The sequence below is a fragment of the Larimichthys crocea genome, chromosome XIV (genome assembly GCF_000972845.2).
Source record: "Larimichthys crocea isolate SSNF chromosome XIV, L_crocea_2.0, whole genome shotgun sequence".
NCBI lineage: Eukaryota > Metazoa > Chordata > Actinopteri > Sciaenidae > Larimichthys > Larimichthys crocea.
In genome coordinates this window covers 6643593-6671564 of record NC_040024.1, presented here as the reverse complement: position 1 = coordinate 6671564, position 27972 = coordinate 6643593, and the positions used below count along the sequence as shown (strand labels likewise).

Sequence of the window (27972 nt, the reverse complement as noted above, 5' to 3'; positions counted from 1 at the left end):
GTTTATTCCAGTTACTGAGTTCAACATCTGTAACTTCAAATGTATTTATATTTCTTTAGCTTCATATCTTTGATCAGCTTCACGTCTGTATCTTATATTCCTTTTTAAAATCTGTTCTTTAAGTATATTAATGAGTGAAAACCTGCACAGTGGAGTTCACGTTAACTGTTACACGACTATGACAAACGTCCCATATTACATTAATAACAATATTTCAAAGTTAAAAAATCAGCTTACGTCTTTGACAAAAGGCTTCATTCGCACGTTGTCGTCCTCTTTAGTCGGTGGAAGCAGGAAATAATCCTGAAACCTGCCCCTCCTTTTATCTGTGCACGTTGTTGGCTCATGTCCAGCTCTATGGTGTCATATTTCAGAAGATGTTTTGTCTGTTTGATTTTCAGTTCATGGTGATAACTTGTGCTACGGGAAACATTTTGACAAAGCAAAGCTGTAAATAACAAAGTTAGTTTTAGTTAAATTCAAGGTGCTGAAGATATTTTACATGCTTCTACTCTTTCTGCAGCTCATTATATCTGTTACTACACTTTTTGTCCACTAGGTGGTACTAACGGTCCATTAAAATGAGTCAGGCTGTACCATTGTTTGAATGGGTGGAGCTGTACAAGACTGACTGTAGGTATCACTCAGTGACACTTTCTGGTGAGAGAGACTGAAATCAAATACAGATCATTGTTTCTCTTAACAGTCTTAAAGTGATTTTTTTAAGCAGTATTAGTGAGTGTAATCCCTCTGTTCAGCTGTACTCGAGTATTTCTTCTGATTACATTACCGATGATCAAAAACTAGCGAGCAATAACAATCAAACAAGGTCAACAACACAAGACATCAAGGCCAGATAATATTTGCTGTACTCTTCTACATCTCTCTATACTTGTATATATTTTACATTCTATGTTTATTACTTGTTTGCAGGGAAACAATATTTCAGTCTTCAACCTTCAGTCAGTAGTTAGAATCAGAATCACTTTAATTCTCCAGGTAAGTGAACACACACGAGGAATTTGACTCCGGTTACACTTTGCTCTCTTAGTACAAACACCAAACATGTACAGACACAGGTACAGGTAAAGAACAAGACAGAGGACTTGACAGGTCAACGTAGACATGAACTACTTTATTAGTCACATGATACTTTTCAAACTATGCTTCTTGAACCTTTTGCAGATCTAACACAAATCCCTTTTCTTTCTTTCCAGGATTCATCTCTCATCTTTGAACTTTAACTGGAAACAGACGACCGACAGCTCAGTGTCCAGTGAAGTGATGAAAAGAGACAAAAAGTGTCAGTGAAGTGTTTCCATCAGCTGTGTATTGACTTAGTGAAGCTCAGAAGACATCTGTGACTTGATTTCTTTATTTGAGCAGAACAGAAAACAGCTTATTTTATATGATCAGGTTACATGAAAACACTGAGAGACAATCAGAAGCTTCCATTTGCAAAAACTGAAACTTTGAAATGTCGACTTCTATCAATTAAACCGTTTAGGATTCTTTTGATGAAGAATCTCTGTTAGAAAAATCTTTCCAGTCTTTTCAGTAAGTTTTATTTGCAGCAAGGAATCAACACACACAGCAATGGTACAGGACTGACTGCTTTGGTTACACGCAATACATCACACATCTGTTACTTTGATGTACATATTACATGAATACTTTTTTCTAACAACCTCGTTTATCTGTAAATGAACATAATGAAATATCAAATATATAAAAAAATATATATAAACACATGACATGAATCATTTGAAACATTTGAAACGTGACTAACTGAAAAGGTGTAATGGTGCATTTGGTCGTCATAGTGACTCAGTTCAGTACTTCAGCATTAAAAAGGTGCTTGACGCATTGTGACTTTTGTTTTCTCTTACACTACATGTGTTTTAATGTGGTCGGCCATGTTAGACACAGCAGTGCTTTGAGCTAAACGCTAACATGATGCTGATGTTTAGCAGGGAACATGTTCGCCATGTTTGCAATCCTGACTTACCACGCTGACAGTTACTTTAAATTTCTACAATTACGTGTTGAGATATTTCACTTTGGTTCCAAATGGTGGACCGACATTGGCTTCTCTGGAGTCATGCTGCTAGTGTGACTATAGACAACTTCAATGAACACAATTTAAACACAATACATGATGCTGCTGAACAAAGTCAAAGCTACTGTAACACAGCTCAACAGACACAGACACTAATATTGATAAAGTTGTAATTAAAGCTGCCGATACATATCAGCTCTGATCATCACTTATATTTAAACTGAGATGTGTTATGAACAGAATTACACTGTTGAAAATGATATAGGACAGTCAGCTATTTATACAGATGTACATACATGTGGCAACTCCTCAAACTAAATATAACTGTGTTGTTTATCATTGCCTTAAAAAAATGAACTGATGTCATCTGATCTCATGCCGCTTTTAGAAGGACAAAACAAAAATGTAACAAAACTAATTCATATCATCGTTTCATGATCTGTTGGGTTCGGTTGGGTTTTGGCACAAAAAAATACCTTTAAGGTTTTAGGTCACGGAATAATTGTGATCCGGCTTGAAAGACACCAACATTGTGTCTTTGTATGAAAAAACTGTGTTCAAGTCCCGTGTTTTGGGACATGTAGCAAGCCATTTCTGATTCAGGTTTATTCTGGTAGATATGTTCAAGCTACATTGTGTGTATTTATGTACGTGCCTTGCAAATTAGGCTCCATGTTTTCTCTTTGAGAAGTAGCAGCTAGAGCGATCTAAAAATTCAATGTGGTACTTAACACATAGAAACATTTACAAAACCTTACCTATATCCAACCTGTACATTTAAAAGATATTTGCTCAAATCTAAACAAGTCCAAGACTCTGACATAGTAATGATACCAGAAGCTCACGACTGTAGAAATATGACTGAATTCAGACTTTTAATGTGAGACTGCTCTATGTCCCTACATACCCAATACATCTACAGTATAAGGTATATTGGTTCACAAATAGGAAATATGTTTACTGTATTAGTGGATTAGACGGCCCTGTCCTCTGACTTCAGTTATGAACACATGACAATACATACCCATTTTAAAACCACTGAATCTATAAACTAATCGATTTTAGAAAGAATACCCCAAGTTTGTAATAAGTCAGCAGTCCCTTGATCATTTCTGACCATCCACAAGCAAATCTACACTCGTGTGAATGCAGTGAAAGTTTCTTTATGTTGGCTGACAAAACAGCACAGAGGAAGCACTGTGAAGTTCCACAGCAGGATAGACGGGCTCAGTGAACTCTCCGAGATCTCTGAGATCTCTGAGATCTCTGAAGGTATAGAGGCGCGTCCGACTGTCAGAGGAAACTCTGTAGAAGGACAGAATGCCAGCCGGCCTGTCCAGATACACTCCCACCCGACTGGAGCGCGAACAAAGGGAAGATACACCGGTACTCTTGTTGTTGTGCCTAACATAACAACCATCATTAGTGCAACCGAAACTCCAAGACTTGCTGTTGTTTCCCAGCTTGCAATTATCAGAGTCCCCTTTCCTGTCAATGGTTTTGTATGTTACCCCAATAATGAAGGGTTCGAACACCTCCATCTCCCAGTAACTGCGCTTATCTAGACCCTGTTCACACAGCACCTGTTGGCAATGATCGAACCTGTCTTTGTGATCGGGATATGACATTGCTTCCTCCATCCAGGTCACCTTTCTGTTGTCTTCAGAGAGAAGAAGGTTCTTGTGTGCCGTGTTGGGGTCCAGGGTGAGCTCACAGGCATCTGGAGGTAAGAAAACACTTTTTATTCAGGAGCATTTGGAGAAAAAAACGAAGACAACGTTGAATGAGGAAGCCAAGAAGAGAAAAGGCGATTGAGCAAGAAGCCGGTCGACGAGTAAATCTGCGACTTTTAGTGGTTGGCGAGAGCTTACATGGTTTATTACACCATGGTTTTATTTATGAGGCTCTTTTGTTGCAATATAGAATTGAATGAATCAGTTAGATACTTACATTTCTTGAATCCTGGTTTCATCCTGTGAATTCCACCATGGTCAAAACTACGAAGGAAAATGAGAATTAAAACTCTGAGACAAACAACTGCTAAAACTAACTACAACTAAACCTAACTATAATGGTAATAACTACAGTCAATTGTGGTCATTTACTACAGATCTGTAAAACTATACAATCTAGTCTCTATGGTTTGTATTGCAACCATAAAAGTTCAGTAAACTATAGTAAGTAACTTCTATAATTACTTGAGTTCACTGAGGCTGATTTGTGGATCGTCCTTCAGCTCTGTGAGGATTTTCTTTCCCGATTCTCCTGGATTGTTGTAGCTCAGGTCCAGCTCTATCAGATGAGATGGGTTGGAGCGAAGAGCCGAGGCCAGATAAGAACAGCCCTCATCTGTGACCTGACAACCCGACAACCTGAGAAGGTGAGAGTTTGATTTATTAGCATGCAGGTTCAAGATGTGCTTATATAGAGCACCATCAAGGTAGGCTTGAAATGATGAGCAGCCCATGAACAGGGTTGAGAGTGGGTGGAGAACGTAGGGGTTCGGTACTTGGCGCAACAATAACCAATGTTGGCCAAATTGCTTGTTATGAAAGTTCCTCTTGTGGGGTTTCACATTACATGAGTTTGATGGTGCAGATAGTACATACCTCAGTGTCTTCAGTCTGCAGCATTGACTCGACAGTCCATCACAGAGCAGTTTTACTCCTGAATCTTTCAGGTCATTGGTGCTGAGATCCAGGTCTCTTAGGGGAGAGTAGGGGAACTTGAGCGCAAAGACCAAGTGCTGGACCCACTCTTCAGTGACTTTGCAGTCTGCCAGGCTAATATAAAGAAACACAAAATAAAGATATACACAAAATACAAACCAAGAATGTGAGTTCCACTGTCCTCTTCATGCAGCATATGATGAAGATCAAGATACACAACTCAGGAGTGAAAGCAACTTGATTGTTGTACAAATTACACTGAAGGTGAACTTACATGGCCTTTCTGCTGCTCCTCACAGCTGGTATCAGCCTCCTTCTGCCTTCATCTGATGTGTTGTAACTCTTTAGGTCCAACACATCCAGATCATTCTTCGATACCTGCAGCATGTAAGCCGCCGCAGAGCAGTGGAGGGGAGTCAGCTCTGTTTTTGAACGATCTGACAATTTGAGATATTCCTGAATCTCATCTTTGACTTTGTGATCTCTCATCTCGACCATGGTCTGGAAGAGGTTGATACTACTGTCAGGAGAGAGAGTCTTCCTTCGTAGGGCTTTGAGGTGAGTCAAGATTTTCTTGTCGGTATCTTGGCTCGGGTCTGGTGATATCAGCAGACCCTGAAGGACTCTTCGGTTGGACTCAACCATAAGGCCAAGGAGGAATCGCAAGAAGAAGTCCAGGTGGCCATTGTTCTCCTCCAGCACTTTCTCAACTGTCATCTTCAGAAGATCAAGTAAAGTATGTTCTTTGTCTTCCAGATCGAGGAACTTGTCGAGCTCTTTTGTATTCTTGTTTGTGAAACAGTCATAGACAAAAAGAGCTGCAAAGAACTCTTGTACGGTCAGGTGCACAAAGAAGAAGACCTTTTTCTGGGAAAATATATCTTCTTCTCGGAGAACTGTGGTGCAAAATCCAGAGCAGATGTTTGCTTCTTTGATGTCAATGCCACAGTCTTTGAAGTCTTCATCGTAGAAGATGAGGTTGTTCTTGAGCAGCTGAACAAATGCGAGCTGTCCGAGTTTCAGAAGAAAATCTCGGTGTGTCGCCAGAAATTTCTCTTTGCTCTTCTCTGTCTTCTTCTCATATTTTCTGTTTCCTCGTTTTGTCTGGACAGACAGGAAATGCGCCATCATCTCAGTCAGAGTTTGAGGGACTTCCGCTTTCTCGTCTCCCCCAAAAACCTCCTGAAACAATATGGCAGAAATCCAGCAGAAGATCGGGATCTGGCACATGATGTCAAGACTCTGTGAAGAGCGAATGTGGGAAATTATCCTTTCACCGAGGCCTGGGTCATGACTAAATCTCCTTTTGAAGTACTCCTCTTTTTGTGGGTCACTGAACCCTCTTATCTCTGTTACAACGTCGACATATCGTCCGGGGATCTGATCAGCTGCTGCTGGACGGGATGTTATCCAGAGTTTTGCTTGCGGGAGAAGGTTACCCTGGATGAGGTTCGTAAGGAGATTGCCGACAGACGTTACTTCACTAACAGAAGTTACTGGCTTGTTCTTAAAATCCAGCTGAAGTCGGCTTTCATCCAGTCCGTCCAGGATCACCGTGACTCTGGCCCTGACAAAATCACCTGAATCTTTAAAACTCTGAAGTGCAGGATGGAATTCAGTCAGGAGGTCAATCAAGCTTTTGTCATCTGTAATCAAATTCACCTCTCGGAAAGCAAGGCTGAAAATGAAATCAATGTCCTGGTTTGCTCTCCCCTCGACCCAGTCAAGAATGAATTTCTGCACAGCGAATGATTTCCCAATGCCTGCGACGCCCTTCGTCACGACTGTTCTATGTTTCTCTCGGCCAGGCAAAGGTTTGAAGATGTCACTGAGGTTGACTGATTTTTCAGAGAATTCATGTTTGACATGTCTAAAGCCATGTTCTTCATGTGGAACTGCACTCTCTCCTGTGGTCATGTAGAGGTCTGTGTAGATGCTGTTCAGGAGACTCCCTTGGTCACCATTGCCTTCAGATATGAAAGCAAATTTCTTTTGCATTGCTTCTTTAAGATTCTTCTTAGTTGAGTTGATCCCTGTAACAAACAAATGCATGCTTGGTATTCAATCATTTTACTAGCACCCCTAAAATGTATAAGGGGTCCATACTTTGAACTAGGTAGAGCAACTTGATGCTTCATTTGTTTGTTTACTTGCCCTAAAAAGTAGTAATTCATACTTTTACCGACTAATATGTGGTGCCCAACACTGATGATGAATAGCAGCAGTACAGGTATTTGAACTTACCAGTGTCTTCCTCAGCATCTCTCTGGTATTCAGGATCTCTTCTGAATTTCTTTCCACACTTCTTGCAGTTGTTGTCTGAGCTGACACACTGTTTACATGACCGGTGTCCACAGGGTAAATGGACTGGATCCTCCAAAACTTCCTCACACACTGAACAACTGGATGGCCCGGGCTGCTGGCTGTAGGTTCATTAACAAATGACACATTAGTTCTGCCAGATGTTTCAGCGGTCACAGAGGTACAATATTCTCTGAGTCTGATTTCACTGAGGCAGCTTCAGCCAATGTCCAATTGAACAACAAACTAACTGCTTCACAATATTTGTGCAGAGGCCTTTTGGTTCAGACTGAACTTGGTATAGATGCCCAGGGTGAAAGGTGCTGGATGGGTGTGAGGACAATCAAAAGCCCCCAGTTATACTAATTAGACTTTTCATTTAAAGAATACATTAAATTAAATCACCTCTGTGTCTTTTCTTTAGCAAAGCTGGGTGGCAAGAACTTGGATCTATCACTCTTCATGGAGAGACAGCTGAAACCCGAGGACTCAGCTTCACGTATCGGTGAACTATTAAGAGACAAAGATGGATCAACATAGAAAGATGAATAACACAACGAAGAGTCTGCAGCCATGCTAGCAGCTTTGTGAGGATTGATTACTTATCACATTACCTGACTGACGTCTTCCTCTTCCTCTTCTTCGCTTCCATTTTTACTGCTGCAGCTGAAACAACTGTCAGAAGATGAAGAAATTTTCAGTTTGTTGCTTTTGTTCAAAAATCTTCCACCCATTAGTCATATGTCAAGTTACTTCTCATTCATACCTACATGAAACTTACCAAGAATATTTATTATTTTTTGTTTATTTTGGGTTGATAATTTATTATGTTTGCACTTTTCCAACTCTGTACTGCAACTGCTGCACAACATGCTGTTTCTACATTACATTAATTTGGCTTGTGTGCAGAGTGACCCATTAAATATAAACAAATTTAAACAAACAGTTAAAAGCACGCCCAGTTCTACAGTAAGTGCAAAGTATATTTGTACAGTGCAGTACTAAGATGTTTCTGTCATGTGTTGTGTATGTAAGATATGAGTAGCTGTAAAAAGTATCTTCCTCTAAAATATGGAGAAAAAATCTTTTGTCCTTTTATGCATTTCAATTACATAGAACATGTCCATCCATTTGAATGACATAGTTTTAATATAAATGAACTAACAAACTTAATGTGAAGCAAGTAATCAGATTTATGTAACAGTACTAATAAAGTCAAAATGACGGCATTCATTTTCTCTTTTGGGTTTGGACAAACAAACTGTCTTTATTAATACTGAATGCATAAACCTGGTTACTTTATTAGTACTATTACATAAATCTGAATACTTTCTTCACATTAAGTTTATTATTTACTTTACATTAAACCTATGTAATATAAATGGATGGAAATCTTATATGTAATTGAAATGTACTGCAAAAAAAAAAAAAATTCTGAGTGGGAAAGTTGGGGAAATTCATAATAATATAATTTCATAATATACCAAAAGATATATAAAAACAAAATCATACACTTTCATACAATAGCAGTATTTACTTTCTATAATTAAATAATTTTATTAATACACTTTTTAAAAAAATGCATTATAATACATTTAAAATAGTAAACGAACTCTGGAAATCCCCTAGTTGCATAATCCCAGAATGCGCATGCGCAGCCCTTATGTTTACAAACATTACCACCCCGTGTTAAATTACAGCTTTACCTTCACATATTTTATCATTATAATGTTTAAACAATCATCTCACATTAACTTTGACCAAATCTGACGCTTAAATCTGAGCTGACGGTAGTTTTTGTTTTTGTTTTTAACTTTAAAATGTCGCCATGGAGGAACACCTAACAGCACGAACTACGCAGTTACAGTGAACACGAACAAGACGACACGGAGTTTGAAACGCTGTCTTACGTTTGTCTCAGTAACGTTTGTCTCAGTAACGTTTGTCTCAGTAACGTTTGTCTCCTCGCTGATTTCTGAATCCAAAATATTGTTTGGACCTGAAGCAAAGACCGTCCGACACAGCGTCACAGAGTGAAGATAGAAATCATGTGATGAGTCATCAGTAAGGTATCAAATCATGAATTAATGAATTTCATTTTTTTGTTGCATTGCATAGTTGCTGTGTTACTTTCTGTCCAGTTGATCACTTCAGTGTTTAGTTGATCAGTACAGTGTCTATTCCAGTTACTGAATACACCATCTGTAACTTCAAATGTATTTATATTTCTTTAGCTTCATATCTTTGATCAGCTTCACGTCTGTATCTTATATTTCTTTTTAAAATCTGTTCTTTAAGTATATTCATGAGTGTAAACCTGCACAGTAGAGTTCACGTTAACTGTTACACGACTATGACAAATGTCCCATATTACATTAATAACAATATTTAAAAGTTAAAAATCAGCTTACGTCTTTGACAGAAGGCTTCATTCGCACGTTGTCTTCCTCTTCAGTCGGTGGAAGCAGGAAATAATCCTGAAACCTGCCCTTCCTTTTATCTGGGCACGTTGTTGACTCATGTCCAGCTGCATGGTGTCATATTTCAGATGTTTTGTCTGTTTGATTTTCAGTTCATGGTGATAACTTGTGCTACGGGAAACATTTTGACAAAGCAAAGCTGTAAATAACAAAGTTAGTTTTAGTTAAATTCAAGGTGCTGAAGATATTTTACATGCTTCTACTGGTTGGATGTCTTTCTGCAGCTCATTATATCTGTTACTACACTTTTTGTCCACTAGGTGGTACTAACGGTCCATTAAAATGAGTCAGGCTGTACCATTGTTTGAATGGGTGGAGCTGTACAAGACTGACTGTAGGTATCACTCAGTGACACTTTCTGGTGAGAGAGACTGAAATCAAATACAGATCATTGTTTCTCTTAACAGTCTTAAAGTGATTTTTTTAAGCAGTATTAGTGAGTGTAATCCCTCTGTTCAGCTGTACTCGAGTATTTCTTCTGATTACATTACTGATGATCAAAAACTAGCGAGCAATAACAATCAAGCAAGGTCAACAACACAAGACATCGCAGCCAGATAATATTTGCTGTACTCTTCTACATCTCTTTAGACTTTACATTCTATGTTTATTACTTGTTTGCAGGGAAACAATATTTCAGTCTTCAACCTTCAGTCAGTAGTTAGAATCAGAATCACTTTAATTCTCCCGGTGTGTCAACACACACAAGGAATTTGACTCCGGTTACACTTTGCTCTCTTAGTACAAACATCAAACATGTACAGACACAGGTACAGGTAAAGAACAAGACAGAGGACTTGACAGGTCAACGTAGACATGAACTACTTTAATAGTCACATGGTGTTTTTCAAACTATGCTTCTTGAACCTTTTGCAGATCTAACACAAATCCCTTTTCTTTAACTGCAGGATTCATCTCTCATCTTTGAACTTTAACTGGAAACAGACGACCGACAGCTCAGTGTCCAGTGAAGTGATGAAAAGAGACAATAAGTGTCAGTGAAGTGTTTCCATCAGCTGTGTATTGACTTAGTGAAGCTCAGAAGACATCTGTGATTTGATTTCTTTATTTGAGCAGAACAGAAAACAACTTATTTTATATTATCAGGTTACATGAAAACACTGAGAGACAAACAGAAGCTTCTATTTGCAAAAACTGAAACTTTTAAGCGTTGACTTCTACCAATTAAACCGTTTAGGATTGTTTTGATGAAGAATCTCTGTTAGAAAAATCTTTCCAGTCTTTTCAGTAAGTTTTACACACAGCAATGGTACAGGACTGACTGCTTTGGTTACACGCAATATTTGGGTGGCATGACCTCAGTTGCCACTTTGATGTATCTATTTCACACATCTGTTACTTTGATGTACATATTACATGAATACTTTTTTCTAACAACCTCGTTTATCTGTAAATGAACATAATGAAATATCAAATACATAAAAAAATATATATAAACACATGACATGAACCATTTGAAACATTTAAAACGTGAGTAACTGAAAAGGTGTAAAGGTGCATTTGGTCGTCATAGTGACTCAGTTCAGTACTTCAGCATTAAAAAGGTGCTTGACGCATTGTGACTTTGTTTTCTCTTACACTACATGTGTTTGAATGTGGTCGGCCATGTTAGACACAGCAGTGCTTTGAGCTAAATGCTAACATGATGCTGATGTTTATCAGGGAACATGTTCGCCATGTTTGCAATCCTGACTTAGCACGCTGACATGTTACTTTAGATTTCTACAATTACGTGTTGAGATATTTCACTTTGGTTCCAAATGGTGGACCGACATTGGCTTCTCTGGAGTCATGCTGTTAGTGTGACTATAGCCAGTCTGTTACAAAAGATAAAACAACTTCAATGAACACAATTTAAACACAATACATGATGCTGCTGAACAAAGTCAAAGCCAACACAGCTCAACAGACACAGAGGCTAATAATGATAAAGTTGTAATTAAAGCTTCCGATACATATCAGCTCTGATCATCACTTATATTTAAACTGAGATGTGTTATGGACAGAATTACACTGTTGGAAATGATATAGGACAGTCAGCCATTTATACAGATGTACATACATGTGGCAACTCCTCAAACTAAATATAACTGTGTTGTTTCTCATTGCCTTAAAAAAATTAACTGATGTCATCTGATCTCATGCCGCTTTTAGAAGGACAAAACAAAAATTTAACAAAACTAATTCATATCATCGTTTCATGATCTGTTGGGTTCGGTTGGGTTTTGGCAGAAAAAAATACCTTTAAGGTTTAAGGTCACGGAATAATTGTGATCCGGCTTGAAAGACACCAACATTGTCTTTGTAGGAAAAACTGTGTTCAAGTCCCGTGTTTTGGGAAATGTAGCGAGCCATTTCTGATTCAGGTTTATTCTGGTAGATATATTCAAGCTACATTGTGTGTATTTATGTACGTGCCTTGCAAATTAGGCTCCATGTTCTCGCTTTGAGAAGTAGCAGCTAGAGCGATCTAAAAATTCAGTGTGGTACTTAACACACAGAAACATTTACAAAACCATACCTATATCCAACCTGTACATTTAAAAGATATTTGCTCAAATCTACACAAGTCCAAGACTCTGACATAGTAATGATACCAGAAGCTCATGACTGTAGAAATATGAATGAATTCAGACTTTTAATGTGAGACTGCTCTATGTCCCTACATACCCAATACATCTACAGTATAAGGTATATGCTACATGGTAATTGGTTCACAAATAGGAAATATGTTTACTGTATTAATGGATTAGACGGCCCTATCCTCTGACTTCAGTTATGAACACATGACAATACATACCCATTTAAAAACCACTGAATCTATAAACTAATCGATTTTAGAAAGAATACCCCAATTTTGTTGCAGAGACAAACCTGGCAGCTCTGCTGAACGCACAGGAGCAGTTTAACGTGTAGATGAATAAAGACTTTTAGTAAGAATAAGTCAGCAGTCCCTTGATCATTTCTGACCATCCACAAGCAAATCTACACTCGTGTGAATGCAGTGAAAGTTTCTTTATGTTGGCTGACAAAACAGCACAGAGGAAGCACTGTGAAGTTCCACAGCAGGATAGACGGGCTCAGTGAACTCTCCGAGATCTCTGAGATCTCTGAGATCTCTGAAGGTATGGAGGCGCGTCCGACTGTCAGAGGAAACTCTGTAGAAGGACAGAATGCCAGCCGGCCTGTCCAGATACACTCCCACCCGACTGGAGCGCGAACAAAGGGAAGATACATTGGTACTCTTGTTGTTGTGCCTAACATAACAACCATCATTAGTGCAACCGAAACTCCAAGACTTGCTGTTGTTTCCCAGCTTGCAATTGTTTTACATACATTTTATTTTGCAACCTTAAAGGATTCATACTTTATACTCAGCCTTTTTTCAGTCTTACTAATACCACATCAGAAGCATTCAGAGTAGATCGATATCATCGGCTGCTTTTATTCATTGGCCAACGAACATATGCAAATAAAATCTTAATTGGTAAAGTAAACAAAGAAATTAAATGTTTATTACAAGACGAGTGAAGAGAGACATGTCAAAGATTAAAGAGACATGATTCCCGATTATCTGGAACAGTTTAACAGACCATTAACGGACTATTTGCGCTGAGACACTCACCAACATGGGCGGACCTGCCAGTGACACATCAGCTCTGATGTCAGAAATCCCACATGGCCAAAACTATCGAAGCAGCGAGCACGACCCCCTCCTCTGCCTCCCTGGATGAAGGAGATAGGAATGGAGAAAAGATAATGAAACGATAGATAGCTAGATAGAGATAAAACATAGATAGGATAGATAGGATAAGATAGATAGAGTTAAGAAGTGACCCTGTACGTATGGTTGCTAGGTGAAGGGTGAGTGGGTGAGCAGATGGCAGCCAGGAACATCTCTATGCAGATGATAAGTCCTGTAATCCATGAAACAATCGGTTGAGGGCAGTGTTTCTCAAACATAACAACACACACACACGCTGACTGGTGAGGGAAATCAACTGTAGGTTTAGACTGTTTGCACCGAAAGTGATTGTAACCCCCGTTTGTAAAATTATAAAGCCCTAGTTTCATATTATTTCAATGTAGAAAAGTGCTTGCAGAGCTTGCCAGTGTAGCAGCAACAAGGGGCCCCCCCCCTTCCACAAGCTGTCCCAGTTCTATGGTAGGTGTGTCGAGATCAGCACCTTGGGTTGACCTTGCACGTTGCCCCAAGGAACAGGTCAGCCTAAGTTAGTGAAACAATCCTAAAACCGGGCAATCTGCCTGCCGGAAGAAGCAAAGAACAGCTGATTACACACTTGCGCCCAGACAAATGATTGTCTCAAACAATGAAAAGCGCCGTCAACATGACCCTTTACGAAAGGAGACAAATTCACCTCGCCATTTTGACACAGAGATAACTTGGTCCTCACCGGTCTGATCGGGAGTTAGGATCTGCTTATTGCTAAGATCGGTACACTAACAAAATCAAACAAAAAAACGGCAGCATAAAGCAGATCAACAACAGAACAGTATGCATGGAAGACAATATGTTACTGGGCAAAGCTGGAGAGACGGAGATTACGCTGCCCCTAAAATATAATCCGCACCCGACGGAATACCCAAGAGGCACAGGACAAAGCGGTGTCTCAAATTCCTTAAGCTGAACAAATGTCAGGATACATGAAGAGCATAATCATCAATCAATTCTTCGCTTTCTAAGACAATCACGAGCCAGATCCTTGGCACAAAAGTAACTCCTGTCCAGCAATCCAAGAAGGACAAATAACAAAAGAGGACAACACAAAATACTAAACCCGACTAATAAAAGAAACACCACGCTGCTGAGTTAAATACTTTGACCTTCCACAAAAGCTGCGTTATTTATGTTAGGTTTATATTTATGGGGTCTGTGTGTGTGGTTTATGTTTACCAGTTGTGATATGTTGTTGATGATGACCAGGTAGGACCAGCGTTTCTGAGCTGAAGTTGGCTTCATCGTAAACCCCACAGAGCTGACGCAGCTTGACAATCTCAGACGGAGAAGGAACCAATAAAGTTGATGATGCACCAATTTCACCTTTCACGACGACGATACTGTTCTCCTAGTGTCCTTTAGTTTATTCAGGGCGTTGTGTAAGCCTGGTCCTGAACTTGACCCTCAAAACAGCATTGTAACATGCTGGAAACTGTTGGTAAACAGGCCGTCACCATGGTTATGGTGTTTACCATGATAAACTTACAGTGCTATCACCGTGGTTACGGGTCTGACCACAGTGTACTGGAGGACTCCCAACTTACACCTGAACAGCAGCACCCTGATAGAGAAACAGAGAGGAAGACATTAACATCCATCCATCCATCCATCCATCCATCCATCCATCCATCCATCGCATAGTGACATGACATCCGTCCTCTTACTCTCCCATGGGCCATGGTGGGCAGCAGCAGAGCGGGGGCAGGTGTGGCTGCTGCTGCTGGACCTCCAGCATGAGCACCAGGCTCGGGTACTGGTTGCTGAGGAAGTTCAACAGGAACACCAGGAAGTTGTAGATGACGTAGGCCTCATAGCACTCCCTGCACGTGTCCACGTAGATGGCCAGATTGGGGTAGCGCAGAGCCAGCCACTGGAACATATGAAGTAGAAGGAATTATTTGAATTATAGCTGTAGTTATTGTTGCTGTTGTTGCTGCTGTGCATCTTTGTCTCTCTGTCCGCCATGACGATGGAGAGACGTGGATATGCTGGCATGGAGTATCATTGCATTAACTGTAATAGAGCTCACTGCTGACAGTCTTGTGACACTGTCCCATTGCCTCCAATTAAGGTCTGTTGCCTTGGCAACATAATGTAATAGAGCGGACAGACCAGTGACACTTCCTGTGCGTGTTGTTGTGACTCACGCTGTCCAGACTGTAGATGGGCACCATCCATAGTATCCTGGAGGGGAGAGACGGAGAAGAAGAAATCACAAACGTCTCCTGAACTCTAGTTACCTGAGTAACCAGTGGAATAAAGAGTCCGTTGACGGTTGCTTCTGTGGAAGTTTCAGTCCGACTCATTTTGATAAAAACAAACAGGAAGCAGGGAAGTACCCTGTCACACAAACAGTCATACAGTGAATTAACAGAGTTGACTGTGTCTGTGTTTGAAACAGTTCGCCTCATTCCTACGTTATGTTTTCTTCAATCCAAAAACATAAAGTTGTACAGAAACATAAATTCTCGATGTGGTGGACTCTTCCTTTAACCATAACTTTAACGTTAAAGGTGCCCACCTGATAATCGGTCTCTGCAGCTCCGGCTGGGTGTAGTGGACTATGTGCTGCAGGATTCCCCACAGTGAAATTGGGATGGTCAGGAAGACAAACACACCGGCGATGAACCAGGCTTTACTGTGAGTCCCAACCTGGAGACACACACAGAAAAACCTGAGGTGACAGACGAACATCAACCCAAACCCTCTTAGTCAAGCTGGAAGGTCTGAATGTGGTGGAAGGTGTAGCTGGTCCAGGTGGAGGTGATAGAAACCAAAGTGTACCTTGTCCTTCTGCAGCTCCCAGATGCAGAGCGGCAGCACGGCCACCAGCAGAAGAGCGTACAGAACCAGAACCAGCGGGCGGATCCACCTCCGCCACTCTGCACAGGAACACGGCATGATGCTGCTTCACCCTCAGCGTCGACTACAGGAACATCCCAAAGCACAGGTCACAGCTGGGGGGACGAAACCGGTCAGAGAACCAGGGGGGAGTGTTAGGTTTACAGGCCCGTGGTGGAACGGAGATGAGTGTCGTGCCAGATCGGGAGCTGGGCGAGTGGGCAATGCAACTGAGCTCAGCAGCCAGAGTCAGTGTAAATCTGGGATTACACTCTGAACCTGCGGGGCAAACGAATTTCTATGTCCTGTTGCTTTAAAAAGAATATTTGTGTTTGCTCATGGTGGGCATCTCTGTAAACATTATTATAAACAGCTCCATCTAGATCTGCTCTGTAAGTTTTAAAAATACCTTAAAATGAGCTTTTTATTTCCACACAGGTTAAACAGAGTATGACTTTGAAAACAAACATTTTGCAGCGTCATGCACATTAAAAAATCACATTTCCAGGACATAATTAGCGCAGAACGCAACGAGGTCGGTATAAACGCACCATCAGACACCACAGAGCAGTATCACAGACCTGTCAGCGTGTTTTTTTGTGATTATTTAGATTAAAATATCGAATATCTGTAACAGAGAAAACAAGGCTATACTTAAAACACTTCAAACATGATGAGATGAATGAAGAGACTGGACCGTTGAAGCTGGAGATGGTGATGGAGCTCCTTCAGGGGGACGGTTGGCCTGTTTTCCTCCTCAGTCCTGTTTCTGTTACCAGGCAACGCATCTCTCCTCCGCCCTGACCCCGCACACACACACACACACGCACACACACACACTGCAAACCGACGCTCAGCCCTCCGATCACACGGATCGATCACCGCCCTGATCGATCATTGAATCCGGTCCTTCAGGGTGGTGCACAGACGATCAGCTGTCCGTGTTTGTGTGCTCCTGTCTCCCGTGTTTACGCGCCCACGTCACGGGGAGGAAGCTCATCCATCATCGGTCACGTGGCTGAGACACAAGCAGCAAATTGTCAATTTAATAATGTTAATTTGAAAATGCTTTAACCCCCTCCGTGCTCACAGTGATGATCATTTGTACTTATTTTATTTTATTTTTATTTTTTTCTATTGGCACAATGTAACACAAACAGCTTTTAAAGCAACACTTCAACAACACTGTGATTTACAGACTTTCCTGACGGACAGTGAAGTAAACTGTAGCTGCTGTCAGCTCACGTTAGCTCGGTCTGTTAGCCGGGGCTGCCCGGGCTGTGAGCTCATGGCGCCAGATTGCAAAAATACTAATTTCTATGCAACGTTAAACTCTGAAAAGTGAAATTAATTCGTGAAAACAAGACTAGCCAGGCTGTCAGCCCTGCACCTCTGCCATGCTTTGAGCTAAAAGTCATCTTCACCATCTCAGTTCAGCATGTTTGCATGTTAATATCATCTCAGTACAAATAAGGTAAGGCTGATTACAGCAGCTTCTATGGGCATAAATAATGCACTTTATTTTGGCGTCTCCCAGTCTTCCCTCAGTCGACTTCAACTTGTGCAAAATGCTGCTGCCCGTCTTTTAACTGACACCAGCAGACGTGCGCGCATCACTCCTGTTCTTAACTCCCTTCATTGGCTTCCTGTCCTTTACAGAATTGATTTTAAACTTTTAACATTTGTTTTTAAAGCTCTCAACGGCCTCGCCCCTTCATACTTATCTGAGCTTTTAACTGTCTGCAATCCTGGCAGAGCTCTGAGGTCTAAAGATCAACTTTTGCTGGAAGTGCCCAGCTCAAAATATAAACACTGGGGTGACCGAGCGTTTTCTGTTACCGCCCCCAGACTCTGGAATCAGCTCCCCGTCGAGATGCGTCTTGTTTCCGACCTGGGCCTCTTTAAATCCAGGCTAAAAACCCACTTATTTAGGATGGCTTTTAACACCCAGTAGTATGATGACACTTTTATCATTTCTTATTCGATTTTGTTGCATTTTATTGTTTTTATTGTTTTTATTTTGTTTGTTTTTTACCTATTGTTCTCGTTATTTATTATCTACTGTAAAGCACTTTGGTACACAGAAAGGACTGTTGTAAAGGGCTGTATAAATAAAGTACATTTACATTTACATAATGGCAGAGGAGAAGAAACCGAAGAGGACGTCGACAAAGAAGCTCTAAAGAGACTTTATAATATTAGCATTAGTGCCAATTAGCTATAAAAACAAGTATGGTGAACCTGGTAAACAGTCTTACAGAGACTTGTTACAGAGTAGAGAGCTTCAGCTGGATGCCATATGAGTGTGATTTTACAACAGCTCCTTCTTGTGGCCACCGCAGTGGAAAGTTAATAAAATCAGACACTTAACCTCACATAGAAACACACTGAGAATATATCTTTATTGATAAATACAAACTGTGACGTCAGAACATTATCTAAGAGTCTTGACAACTAAACTGACCAGATTTCAGCGTGCCGTGATAATCCTGACGATGTCTTTAAAAGTTCCTTTAGTGCCACCGTTAGGACAAAGCTTTAGTCGCATTATTTAAAATTGAAGTCATATTTTCATATTGTGGGATGTAGTGAAAGATTCAGCCTCTAGGGGCCGCTAGTGCAGATTTAGACTTGTTTTACTTCTTTTACAGGAAGCGTTACAACAAAAATATTTACATATAAAACATAATAACAAACACAAAACATGGCCAAAAGTAAGCGGACACCCAAACATTACATATAACTGTGGGAGTGTTATTATAGTGTTGGACCACCGGGAAGAAGAAGAGGTTTACTGAGGGTGAATGCTGACAGGGGAGCGGAGCCGGTGTTGTGCCAGAACAGGAGCTAGGTGAGTGGGCAGTGTAACCGGGCAACAGCAATGTGTCCACATACTTCTGGCCATAGAGAATATTATATATTATCATACAACAGTGAGTCTGTAATAAAATATATACACATAATATATAGAACTGAATAAATACACACTAAACATTACAGGGTATATCTGCTGCTTCACACAGCGTGGCTGGTTGGATATCTTTGGTCAGTCCATTTGAGTTGCCGGTTGCTGGTTGCTGGTTGCGTGTGAGGATAACAGGCTCTCTCTCTCAGTGGTCAGTGTGTTTGTACTGCAGGCTCGTCCCATTGTGAAGAGGCAGCGTACTGTTGGAGAGAGAGCCAGAATAACACCAACAACACAGACAGGACTGGAGAGAGAGAGACAGAGAGAGAGACAGACGGTGAGTGTACAGCAGATTAATACTTACAATAAGGCCACATGATGCTCTGAGCTCACAAACTGAGCTAACAGCAGCTACACTTGGCAGCAGTTCACTTCACTGTCCGTGCAGAGAGTGTTGCAGAGATATAAGCTGAAGTTAACCAGCCTGTCCTGCCTTGTAATACCACTGCACCACCTCAAGAGTCAATAATGAGTCACTGTAGCGTTCAGTCAATCTCCAGTCCAACAACAACAAGGTGGTTTTCTTGTCAGGTTTATCTCCAGGCACTCCGTCACTGACCCGTCCACAACCCCCTCTCAGGGCTCTGGAGTCTGGTGCCCAACCTTCATTTTGCTCTCCTGACCCCGCCATGTCTTTGTCGTCTCTAGAGTCAGAGTCCAGGTTGTAGCTGCTGTACACCTCTGTACTGTATTTAATCACACTAGTCTTCGGTCTTAGTCCAGCCATATTCACTGGAAACTGCTGAGCCCAATCAGGCTCTGGTTCTGATGGCCCTTTCCAGCCTGAACACCCTAACCCTCCAACCGTTGGTCCAAAGGTTTTGGGTTAGTGAGCTCCCCCTAACTCCTTTAAGACGCAACCAACAGCATCATCCGTTTTGTTTGACGCTGTCTTGGTTAATGTCCATGTCTTTGTTGAGCAGTCTCCAAGCCAAAGCTGGATAAATCTCCTCCAACTGTTTTCACTCCTCATGCTGACTAAGCTGACCTTCATGCGTGAAGTCGGTGGAGCGACCCTTTAAACAGACGTCGCTCGTCACTTCCCACAAGTCTTTCCTCAAAGGTCACAACCTTTCTATGTTTAGACATCCATCGCTCTCTATCCTCGATATCTGCGATCCCAAAACATCTGATAACGCCTTCTGTTACACGGATGTCTCACGGCCTCTGACCCTGTGACCTCACTGTGATGTCACGCCGACATCCACAGCTGCTGTTTGGACGTTCACTATCACCAACGCACACTTTCACACCATGAAGACACAAAAGGTTTGTATTTTTACCTTGAAGCAGTTTTTAAACTTCTTGGAGACGAGGTAGAGGATTATGGGATTGATGCAGGAGTTGATGGTTGTCATGTTGATGCTGAAGTAGTCGAGCACCAACAGGAAACTGAAACCACAAAGGAGTACCACATGATTAGTAAAAGTACAAATACCACACTGTGAAATCCTGCATTCACAAGTCGTATCACCGTTTATGTATGAAAAGTATCAAAGTAAAAGTACTCTGTGCAGTAAAGCGTTCCCTGTCAGATGTTTTTAGATTTATATGACGAGGTTGTCTGCCTCCTCTTTCCCTTTTAAGTTTCCAGTTTCAAGTTTATAGTAAAATACAATGCCATGTGTCCACAGGGGTATTGGACGGAGTAGTTCACTGCATTTTGTAGACAGCACCGCTGTTTTGTGAACGTGTGTTTCTACATTTACTTCAACAGTTCGCAGCGCTGTACATCGTGGGGTTTGTAGACCGTCCTCTTCAGGATGCGACTCAGATGAAGCGGGAACCAGCAGAGGGCAAAGATCAACACCAGGCAGAACACGGCTTTAGCTACTTCTCTACGCTGTGGAGAGAAAACAAACTTGCCTCAGACTCGTGCATCATCGTTAAAAACGGCAGTTCTTGTATCGTATATTTCTGCGAGTATCCGTGTGATAATCAGGACATACAGCATCCTGTCAGGGTTTATTTCCCAACAATGAAATTACCTGTTTAAGGTGTTCACTCCGTGCGATCCTCAGACTTCCTTTCTCATGTCTGAGCATCTCACAGGTCATCAGGCAGTAGAACACAGCCGAGCAGGTCAGAGGTACGCAGAAGTAGAAGCCAAACAACCACCAGTCCTTTGCATCCCGGTAGAACTGGAACATGAGACGGGAGAAATACGTTTTACAGAACGTTCTAGAGCCGTCAAAATACTGTATACTAGTGTGTATACTGTATTGTTATCTGTTTAGGTATTACTATGGATATTTGTTGGGGTATTCTTTGGCAGATGATTACATTACAGAACAACCTTTAGCTACGGGATCATAACCTTTGTTTGGAGAAACTAGCTTCAACCGCCTCGTTACATCAAGATGGACTGGAACTGGAACATTGCGATAAGTATCTACCGACTGCAAAAAACCGAAGACTGATAGCCGGGTTCAGTTTTTGAGTGCTTGGGCAGACAGTGTTTAGTCCCGCAGAGACCCGCTGATACAAACAGGAAATGGTGCTCTAAACTACCGAAGTTGAAGAGCGACCTCGCCCTGAAACACAACACAACGAAGAGATGTTTATTTTCCCCACAGAGACCATCCATCACACAGATGAGTCAGGATTATATCCCCTCGCCTTTACCCATGACCTATTCGATTACTTCTCTTCATCTTATGGGAATGAATTGTTTATCATCTTGTTATTAAACTTTCTGACCTAAAGATTTATAATATGCACCAACATAAACCATGCTGGTTTCAAAAGGATTTCTGAGGAAGAGCAAAGGGATCACGGTGTGAGAGTTTTTGAGAGTCCGAGGAATCTTTTTCGGAAGATATCAACACTCACAGTCATGAAGGGCGTCTTGGGTTGCAGCATGCAGGTCCTTATGATAGTGTGGTTGTACTCGAAGGTGACTATGTTGAAGCCGATGGCCTCCGGCACGGCCAGCACCATGGACAGCAGCCAGATCACCACGATCTCCACTGCCGTTACCGTGGGGACACCGGTGCCCTGTATGCGTGACCAAGTCGCCACTGCGCGATACCTGAGAACAAGGGTATTCTTTTTAATTGTTTACTCTTCCTGTACAGTAAACAAGGTTTAAATGGCATCATCATCATATGTAAACAACTTAAAGGACCAGTGTTGTTGGATTCAGTGTCGTTGCTGATTGCAACCCCCTCTCCTCACCCTGATTTTAGTGAAACTGGGTCATATTTCCCTTCTGATGTCTTCCGGCTGCTCCGTCTCAACTCTCTTTACAGAGTTTCCTGATGGACAGTGAAGTAGACTGCCAACTGTAGCTGCTGTTACAGGCCGGGGACATGTGGGAATGCTGGTGTCATGCCAGAACCAGAGCTGGGCAAGCGGGCAGTGTTATCAGGCTCAGCAGGTTTAGAAGCCACCAGACAAGAGTAAATCTGGGACTGACTTTTAGTGGTTGGTGAGATCTTGGTGTAACTAGTTGTCTTGTGTTGTTGACCTTGCTTGATGCTTTCTGTTAAACCTACGTAGCTTAGCATAAGAAGCGAGTGTTACCTGTCCACGCTCAGAACACACAGGTTGAGGACGGTGATGCCGACTGAAGTCTTCTGCAGGAAGGGAAACAGCTTACAGAGGAACAGTCCGAACGGACTGTCAGCAAACGGCCACCGCATCGCCAGGAGCTACACACACACACACACACACACACACACCATTAATAGGTTACCATAACATCACAGTATCTGTGTGTTATCAGTGTCGGTTGGATATTTTAGTGCCGTTATCAGTGCAACACTCAACCTCCTGACTGAGACACACAACACACACTGCTACTACAGGACGTTGTTTTATGCCCCACAAGGCATTTCTGCTCTACTTCCCAAGTGTATTTATTATTATCATCATTGAATACAACACACTAAAGCTCTGTACCTTGTAGACATTGATTGGTATGTCGATGGCGATGTATATCAGGTCTCCAAGGGCCAAGCTGGCTATCAGAGAGTTGGGTCCATTCCTCATGCTTTTATTTTGGTAGATAATCCTGAGCAGGGTGGCGTTTCCAATGATCCCCACAGCAAATATCACACAGGAGATTACTGTGTTGATGTACTTGAAGGCTGTTTTTATTGACATGGTGTCGTGACATTTAGGAGGCAACATGGGGCGCATACGAACCATCAAGGAGGAGTTGGAGTACGACGAGTGAGACGGAAAATTTCTTTCATGTTTGTGTGTCGGTTTGTTTGAATGTGCCGACCCCCCCAGATCTCCGTCCTGGGTCTGGATCCGGTGATCCATCCCGGGTTGCAGTGGTGGGTCAGTGCCATAGACATCTGACGTCTGAGATGGCTCAGACGAGAAGTTTTTGTGGCAAGAAACCGGATCGACAAACAGCAGACACCAGGTGACCAGCAGCACGGTAAACATCTCGGGCATGGAGGCACCCAATCTGGAACCTGCTTTGACTCCAGAACTTTTGGCTGAATCCACTTGTGTTGCTCCAGAAACCATCCTGGACACTGCTGCGACACTTAAACCCATTCCCAGAAGGTGTTTCTGTGATTTGGAGCGCTGAAAGAAGAAGAAGAACAGTTAGATAGCACAAGTTTACAGAATGATGTTACCTCAAAGGTTCCAGACCTGAGATGGTTCAGGAGTCTGAACTTTCATGTTGTCGTGTGGCAGCAATCCAACAACAAAAGAACTGAGGGAACTTGAAGACATTTCCAATGTGTGGTGGTGCAAAAAGTATGAAATCAAACTGCTATGACTGCACACAAACACACACACAGGTGACATAGCAACAACAATATTTACCCAACTTTCCACACACACAAACACACAAACACACAACACAGCGTTGTGTCTTGGGACTGTAGTTTATCACATGCTTTCATCATTTCCTGAAATATATTTGTTAGAAATAAAGTTTTTCAAAGGTTTAAAAGCAAATATCTTTCTACCATATTCTGTAAATGTAAAACTTGTTTTTGTTGTTTTAGTTTGAAATGTTCTAGTCCACTTTTTTTATTTCCATATCTCCCCAAACTAAAACTTTGTTACAGCATCTGTCCGACTCCGTAACACCAGCGTGACTTCATGCTGTTAAATTATATTTACTGTTGTATACAGATATGTGTGTGCACGTTAGAAATGATCCAACATGCAAGACGTATACTTGAAAGGTGTTTTCTCTCTCTCTCATTCTTTCTATATATATGTATTTCTTATTGTAGAAGTTTCACACATGTACAACACTACAAAGACAGATAACACGTTTATTCAACAGACTTACCCTCAGTAAAAGGTCAGCTCTCTGATTGCAAACCCCTCGCCTCAACCTCTAACTAAAGGTAAAGTAAATGTTCCATTCTGGGTTACTAAAATGTTCAACACCAGACCTTCAATGTTCATTTGAAAAAAAAAAACTCACCTGTTTGTTTCTGTTTTTAAAGTTAAATCCTCCCAAAGACCAGAGAAGAAGAAGAAGAAGAAGAAGAAGAAGAAGTGTGAGCTCTCTCTCTCTCTGATGAAGTCTGACTGAGCTCCGTCTTTACTCTCTCTCTCTCTCTGATAGCTGTAAATGTCGCACGCCCACCTCCTTCCTCTATCTTCTTTGTCTTTCGTTAGCTGCCTCTTCACACTTTCCTCTTTTTCTCCTTCCTCCTCCTCCTCCTCCTCGGGTGGAACATCTCATAAATACTCTGACATGAAGCCACTCTGAACTTTTCCCGCTCGAGAGTTTGTTGTGTCGTGGAAATTGAGGCAGTAAAATTTATTGCTGTGTTTAAGCAACAAATTTGACTTTATTGGAGTGTTTGAACACGAGTGACTGCAGACCGCCCGCTCGCTGAAGCCATCGTCCTTTATTCCTCTTTCTGATTCAGTTCCCAACGTTTATTTAAATTTCATCTGAGCCATTTGTTTGAATACGTTGCAGAAAGGTTCCCAGAATGTTTTGATTACGTTCTGTACATGTTTTGTCGGGTGGCTGAATGCAGATTTTAAGTTCAGTTGGGCGCCAACACAGCAGTCAACACACTTCTGCTACAGGTCTGGTGTGAGCAGTAGCTAATCAAGGCTAGATAGATAGATTTCACATTCATAACCTAGTGACTTTATTTGTTGTTATTGTTAAAGTAGGTCACACTTGTTTGTCTCCATAACATGAATGTGAGTCTGTACTAACGCTGCTTGTAGCTCCGTTTTTGGTCTCCACCAACCCCTAAAGTAAAATATCTGTCTTTTCAGCAGCTAAATGCTCCAAAGCTGAATCCTATGTTCACCACCTGGTTGCTAAGTGCCATTTGAAACAAGTGAGTCGGCTCACAGTGACGAAAACAGCGAGAGTCAACCAAGTATACAAAGCTCTCAGACTGTCTCCAGCACGTTTTAAATCCATTAAAAACTTTGACCCCACATCGTCGAGATCCGCTCAGTGTCAGAGCTAAATTTAATATTCCAGTGTCTTTGGCGACGTGTGTGTGTGTGTGTGTGTGTGTGTGTGTGTGTGTGTGTGTTGTTTGCTTGTTACAGTAAATGCAGAGATAAACAGATGAAAGGGCTACGTGACTTCAACCATGCAGGCAGTTACTGCAGGCATACACACAACATGACACACAACATGACACACAACATTACACACAACATGACACACAACATTACACACAACATGACACACAACATGACACACAGCCTCAGAGCGAGCCATAAGTTCATTTCAGTGAATTTGAATCTAAAATTCAAACTTTTGGAGAAGTTAAATTGTTTAATCTGTATTTTGTCCAGAGGAGGTGACTGCAGTTCCTCTAACGTCCACCTGAGGCTGGTTCCAGAAGTGAGTCAGTCTCCATAAGTCCCCATGTCCAAATGTCCAACTTCACAGCAGAAATAAACATGTTTACAGCCTGGTACAAAAAACAGTTTTGGTCTCTGTAGCTAATTTCCCCGTTCATGACAACTGTACTGAGGGTGAATTTATATACAACTCACCTGTTCAGGTTATATTAAGGCTTAAAGTTCATTATGCATTCAGAGAGTATTTTAGACCCATCTAGTGGCCATTAGATGAACTGCAGCTTAAAATAAAAGCTGTTATCCATAGTGTTGTTTGACCATGCTTCCATTGTACTTACATTTAAACACCAGTAGGAACCAGTATTAAGTATTTATGCTTTTTATTGCACTGTTTCCTGAGTTTATTGCAGAGATAAAACAAAGATATATTGAACTTGTAAAGTTTTTAACTTGAAGCACAAACTTCTTCAGTCAGACCACCGACTATCTATCCACTCCTATCGTGTTTAATCCTCACTGTGCTGGTTAACGGACAAATTACACTCGAAGCCAATTAGACTCGAGAACAACAAACAAGTCAAAGAGTCGTCGCCTGGCGGCAAATCAAAGCCAGACACTCTGTGAACGCAGAACACAGGAACCAGCCTTTCGTGTCAGCTGCTGCTGATTTCCACCCTGAACAAGAAACTTTATTAGGAACTCTTTGAAGAAAAGAAACGCCACAAAACAGAGTTTCCATCCCAGCTGTGGTGAGACGGAAAGAAACGACCTCCAACGTCTGAAAGAAGAGAAGAAATGCTGCTCGAAGATCGTCTTCCTTATGACAGTCAATGGGAAAGAACAAATCTGTATTTACTTGTGTCTTTCCTTTACACGGTACTTCTATTTTCTGATTACAACTTTAAAGAAGAGAAATGAAACAAGATGTTTTCTCCACAGTTTTTATACAAGTACGGCCCAACTAGACCTTTTTTTTCTATCATTAAACTGACTAAGTGACTAAATTTTACGTATATTTCATATTATGATGAGTTTATAACAATAACAGAACAGAACAGCTGATGAACCCAAACAGTGAACGCAGTTTTCCATTGAATAATTCAGTTGTTCTGATATTTTGAAGGGATATAAGCTTGTGTTCAGGTTCACACCTCAAAGCCAACTAATCCAAAACATTTCATGGCTCCACCTTCAGAAAGATTTCCTGCTTTTGCTTATTTTAATCATCTCAGATACTGGACTTGAATCAACCTCCCTCTGGTTCCCAGGCCAAGTCCGTTCAACCTTTATTATTTATGTTTTCTATCCTTTTACACAGTTGTAGGCATATATAAAAACACTTTTCCTGCTGTTTGATTATATATGACAAATATATTAAATTCAGCTGCAGTGTTCAGGTAAATTATGTGAAAAAAAAACAATAAAGTTCAGAAGATATCAGCTGTTATTTCAGCCTCTGTTCACCTGAATGGAACCAGCCTGCTGTGGATGTTCGTGTTGGAACGCGGCCTCTTCTGACGCGTTGCCATGACGACGTCGTAACACGTTTGTAAAGTTTCTGAAGTTGTTTTGAAGTTTGTGTCGGAGTCTGCTCGTGTTGTTTCAGAGCGTGAGGTCTGTAAAGTCACAGCTGTAAAGTTTACAAAGTTTGGTAACTTTACAGATTTAACAGCTTCAGCTCGTCTGTCTCTGTTTAACCCGAAACAATTCAACACACCGATACCTGCTCAGGTGAGGCTCTTTAACTGTATTTAAATGATTCATGTCACTGTTTGTAATTCATAAATGAGCTTTTCTCTGTGTTAGGTTATTCTAAGTTAAACAAGCAGATTAAAAAATCAAAGTCTGACTGAACATTTGGCACCAAAGCTCCTCTGACTGTCTTCATGGAGCTTTTCATGTCATGTTAAAGTTTGATCCTCCTGATGGAGCAGCAGGTTTGTGACATAACAGACAAATAAACAGACATAAACAGACATAAACAGACATAAACAGACATATAAACAGACATATAAACAGACATATAAACAGACATATAAACAGACATATAAACAAACATATAAACAGACATATAAACAAACATATAAAACTCCAGGTGATGATTAAATCATTTAATAAATATAAAT

At 41.2% G+C, this 27972-nt stretch overlaps 6 protein-coding genes across 10 annotated transcripts in view; 2 read left to right on the top strand and 4 right to left on the bottom strand.

Moving 5' to 3' along the window:
- Window positions 1-27972, top strand: part of LOC104935020 (butyrophilin-like protein 2) — a gene marked incomplete at its 3' end in the record, with an annotated part of 550859 nt that overhangs the window by 105256 nt on the left and 417631 nt on the right. The gene's annotated exons all lie outside the window — the stretch shown is intronic.
- Window positions 1-27972, bottom strand: part of LOC104935135 (V-set domain-containing T-cell activation inhibitor 1) — a 592626-nt gene that overhangs the window by 461224 nt on the left and 103430 nt on the right. The gene's annotated exons all lie outside the window — the stretch shown is intronic.
- LOC109139703 (NACHT, LRR and PYD domains-containing protein 5) lies at window positions 1360-9477 on the bottom strand. 3 transcript variants are annotated; one of them, XM_027287554.1, is made up of 9 exons: window positions 9441-9477; window positions 7644-7704; window positions 7435-7539; window positions 6973-7151; window positions 5003-6761; window positions 4669-4842; window positions 4258-4431; window positions 4010-4056; window positions 1360-3779 (listed from the first exon to the last, which is right to left on the bottom strand). In XM_027287554.1, the coding sequence occupies exons 2-9, from the start codon at window positions 7679-7681 to the stop codon at window positions 3223-3225; spliced, it is 3033 nt and encodes a 1010-aa protein (XP_027143355.1). In that variant the 5' UTR covers window positions 7682-7704; window positions 9441-9477; the 3' UTR covers window positions 1360-3222. The 3 variants fall into 3 exon arrangements, with proteins under 3 accessions (XP_027143355.1, XP_027143354.1, XP_027143353.1); XM_027287553.1 differs by lacking the exon at window positions 9441-9477 and adding an exon at window positions 8955-9098 and having other exon boundaries at window positions 7644-7695; XM_027287552.1 differs by lacking the exon at window positions 9441-9477 and adding an exon at window positions 8940-9084 and having other exon boundaries at window positions 7644-7695.
- Window positions 14737-17098, bottom strand: LOC104935545 (transmembrane protein 184C). Of its 2 annotated transcripts, none has more exons than XM_027287659.1 (6): window positions 16774-17098; window positions 16054-16226; window positions 15791-15921; window positions 15417-15453; window positions 14934-15139; window positions 14737-14830 (listed from the first exon to the last, which is right to left on the bottom strand). In XM_027287659.1, the coding sequence occupies exons 2-6, from the start codon at window positions 16168-16170 to the stop codon at window positions 14752-14754; spliced, it is 570 nt and encodes a 189-aa protein (XP_027143460.1). In that variant the 5' UTR covers window positions 16171-16226; window positions 16774-17098; the 3' UTR covers window positions 14737-14751. The 2 variants fall into 2 exon arrangements, with proteins under 2 accessions (XP_027143460.1, XP_027143459.1); XM_027287658.1 differs by having other exon boundaries at window positions 16808-17098.
- LOC104935544 (endothelin receptor type B) lies at window positions 18494-23886 on the bottom strand. Of its 2 annotated transcripts, none has more exons than XM_010751399.3 (7): window positions 22979-23886; window positions 22601-22728; window positions 21908-22106; window positions 21064-21216; window positions 20785-20918; window positions 20359-20467; window positions 18494-19319 (listed from the first exon to the last, which is right to left on the bottom strand). In XM_010751399.3, exons 1-7 carry the CDS (start codon window positions 23588-23590, stop codon window positions 19221-19223), a joined length of 1434 nt encoding a protein of 477 aa, XP_010749701.3. In that variant the 5' UTR covers window positions 23591-23886; the 3' UTR covers window positions 18494-19220. The 2 variants fall into 2 exon arrangements, with proteins under 2 accessions (XP_010749701.3, XP_019119520.2); XM_019263975.2 differs by having other exon boundaries at window positions 18494-19275.
- The window catches only part of ttc29 (tetratricopeptide repeat domain 29), a 4011-nt gene continuing 3422 nt past the window's right edge, over window positions 27384-27972 (top strand). Inside the window, exon 1 of the mRNA XM_027287596.1 lies at window positions 27384-27577. The gene's annotated coding sequence lies outside the window, so the exon portion shown is untranslated. The remainder of the gene's footprint in view (window positions 27578-27972) is intronic.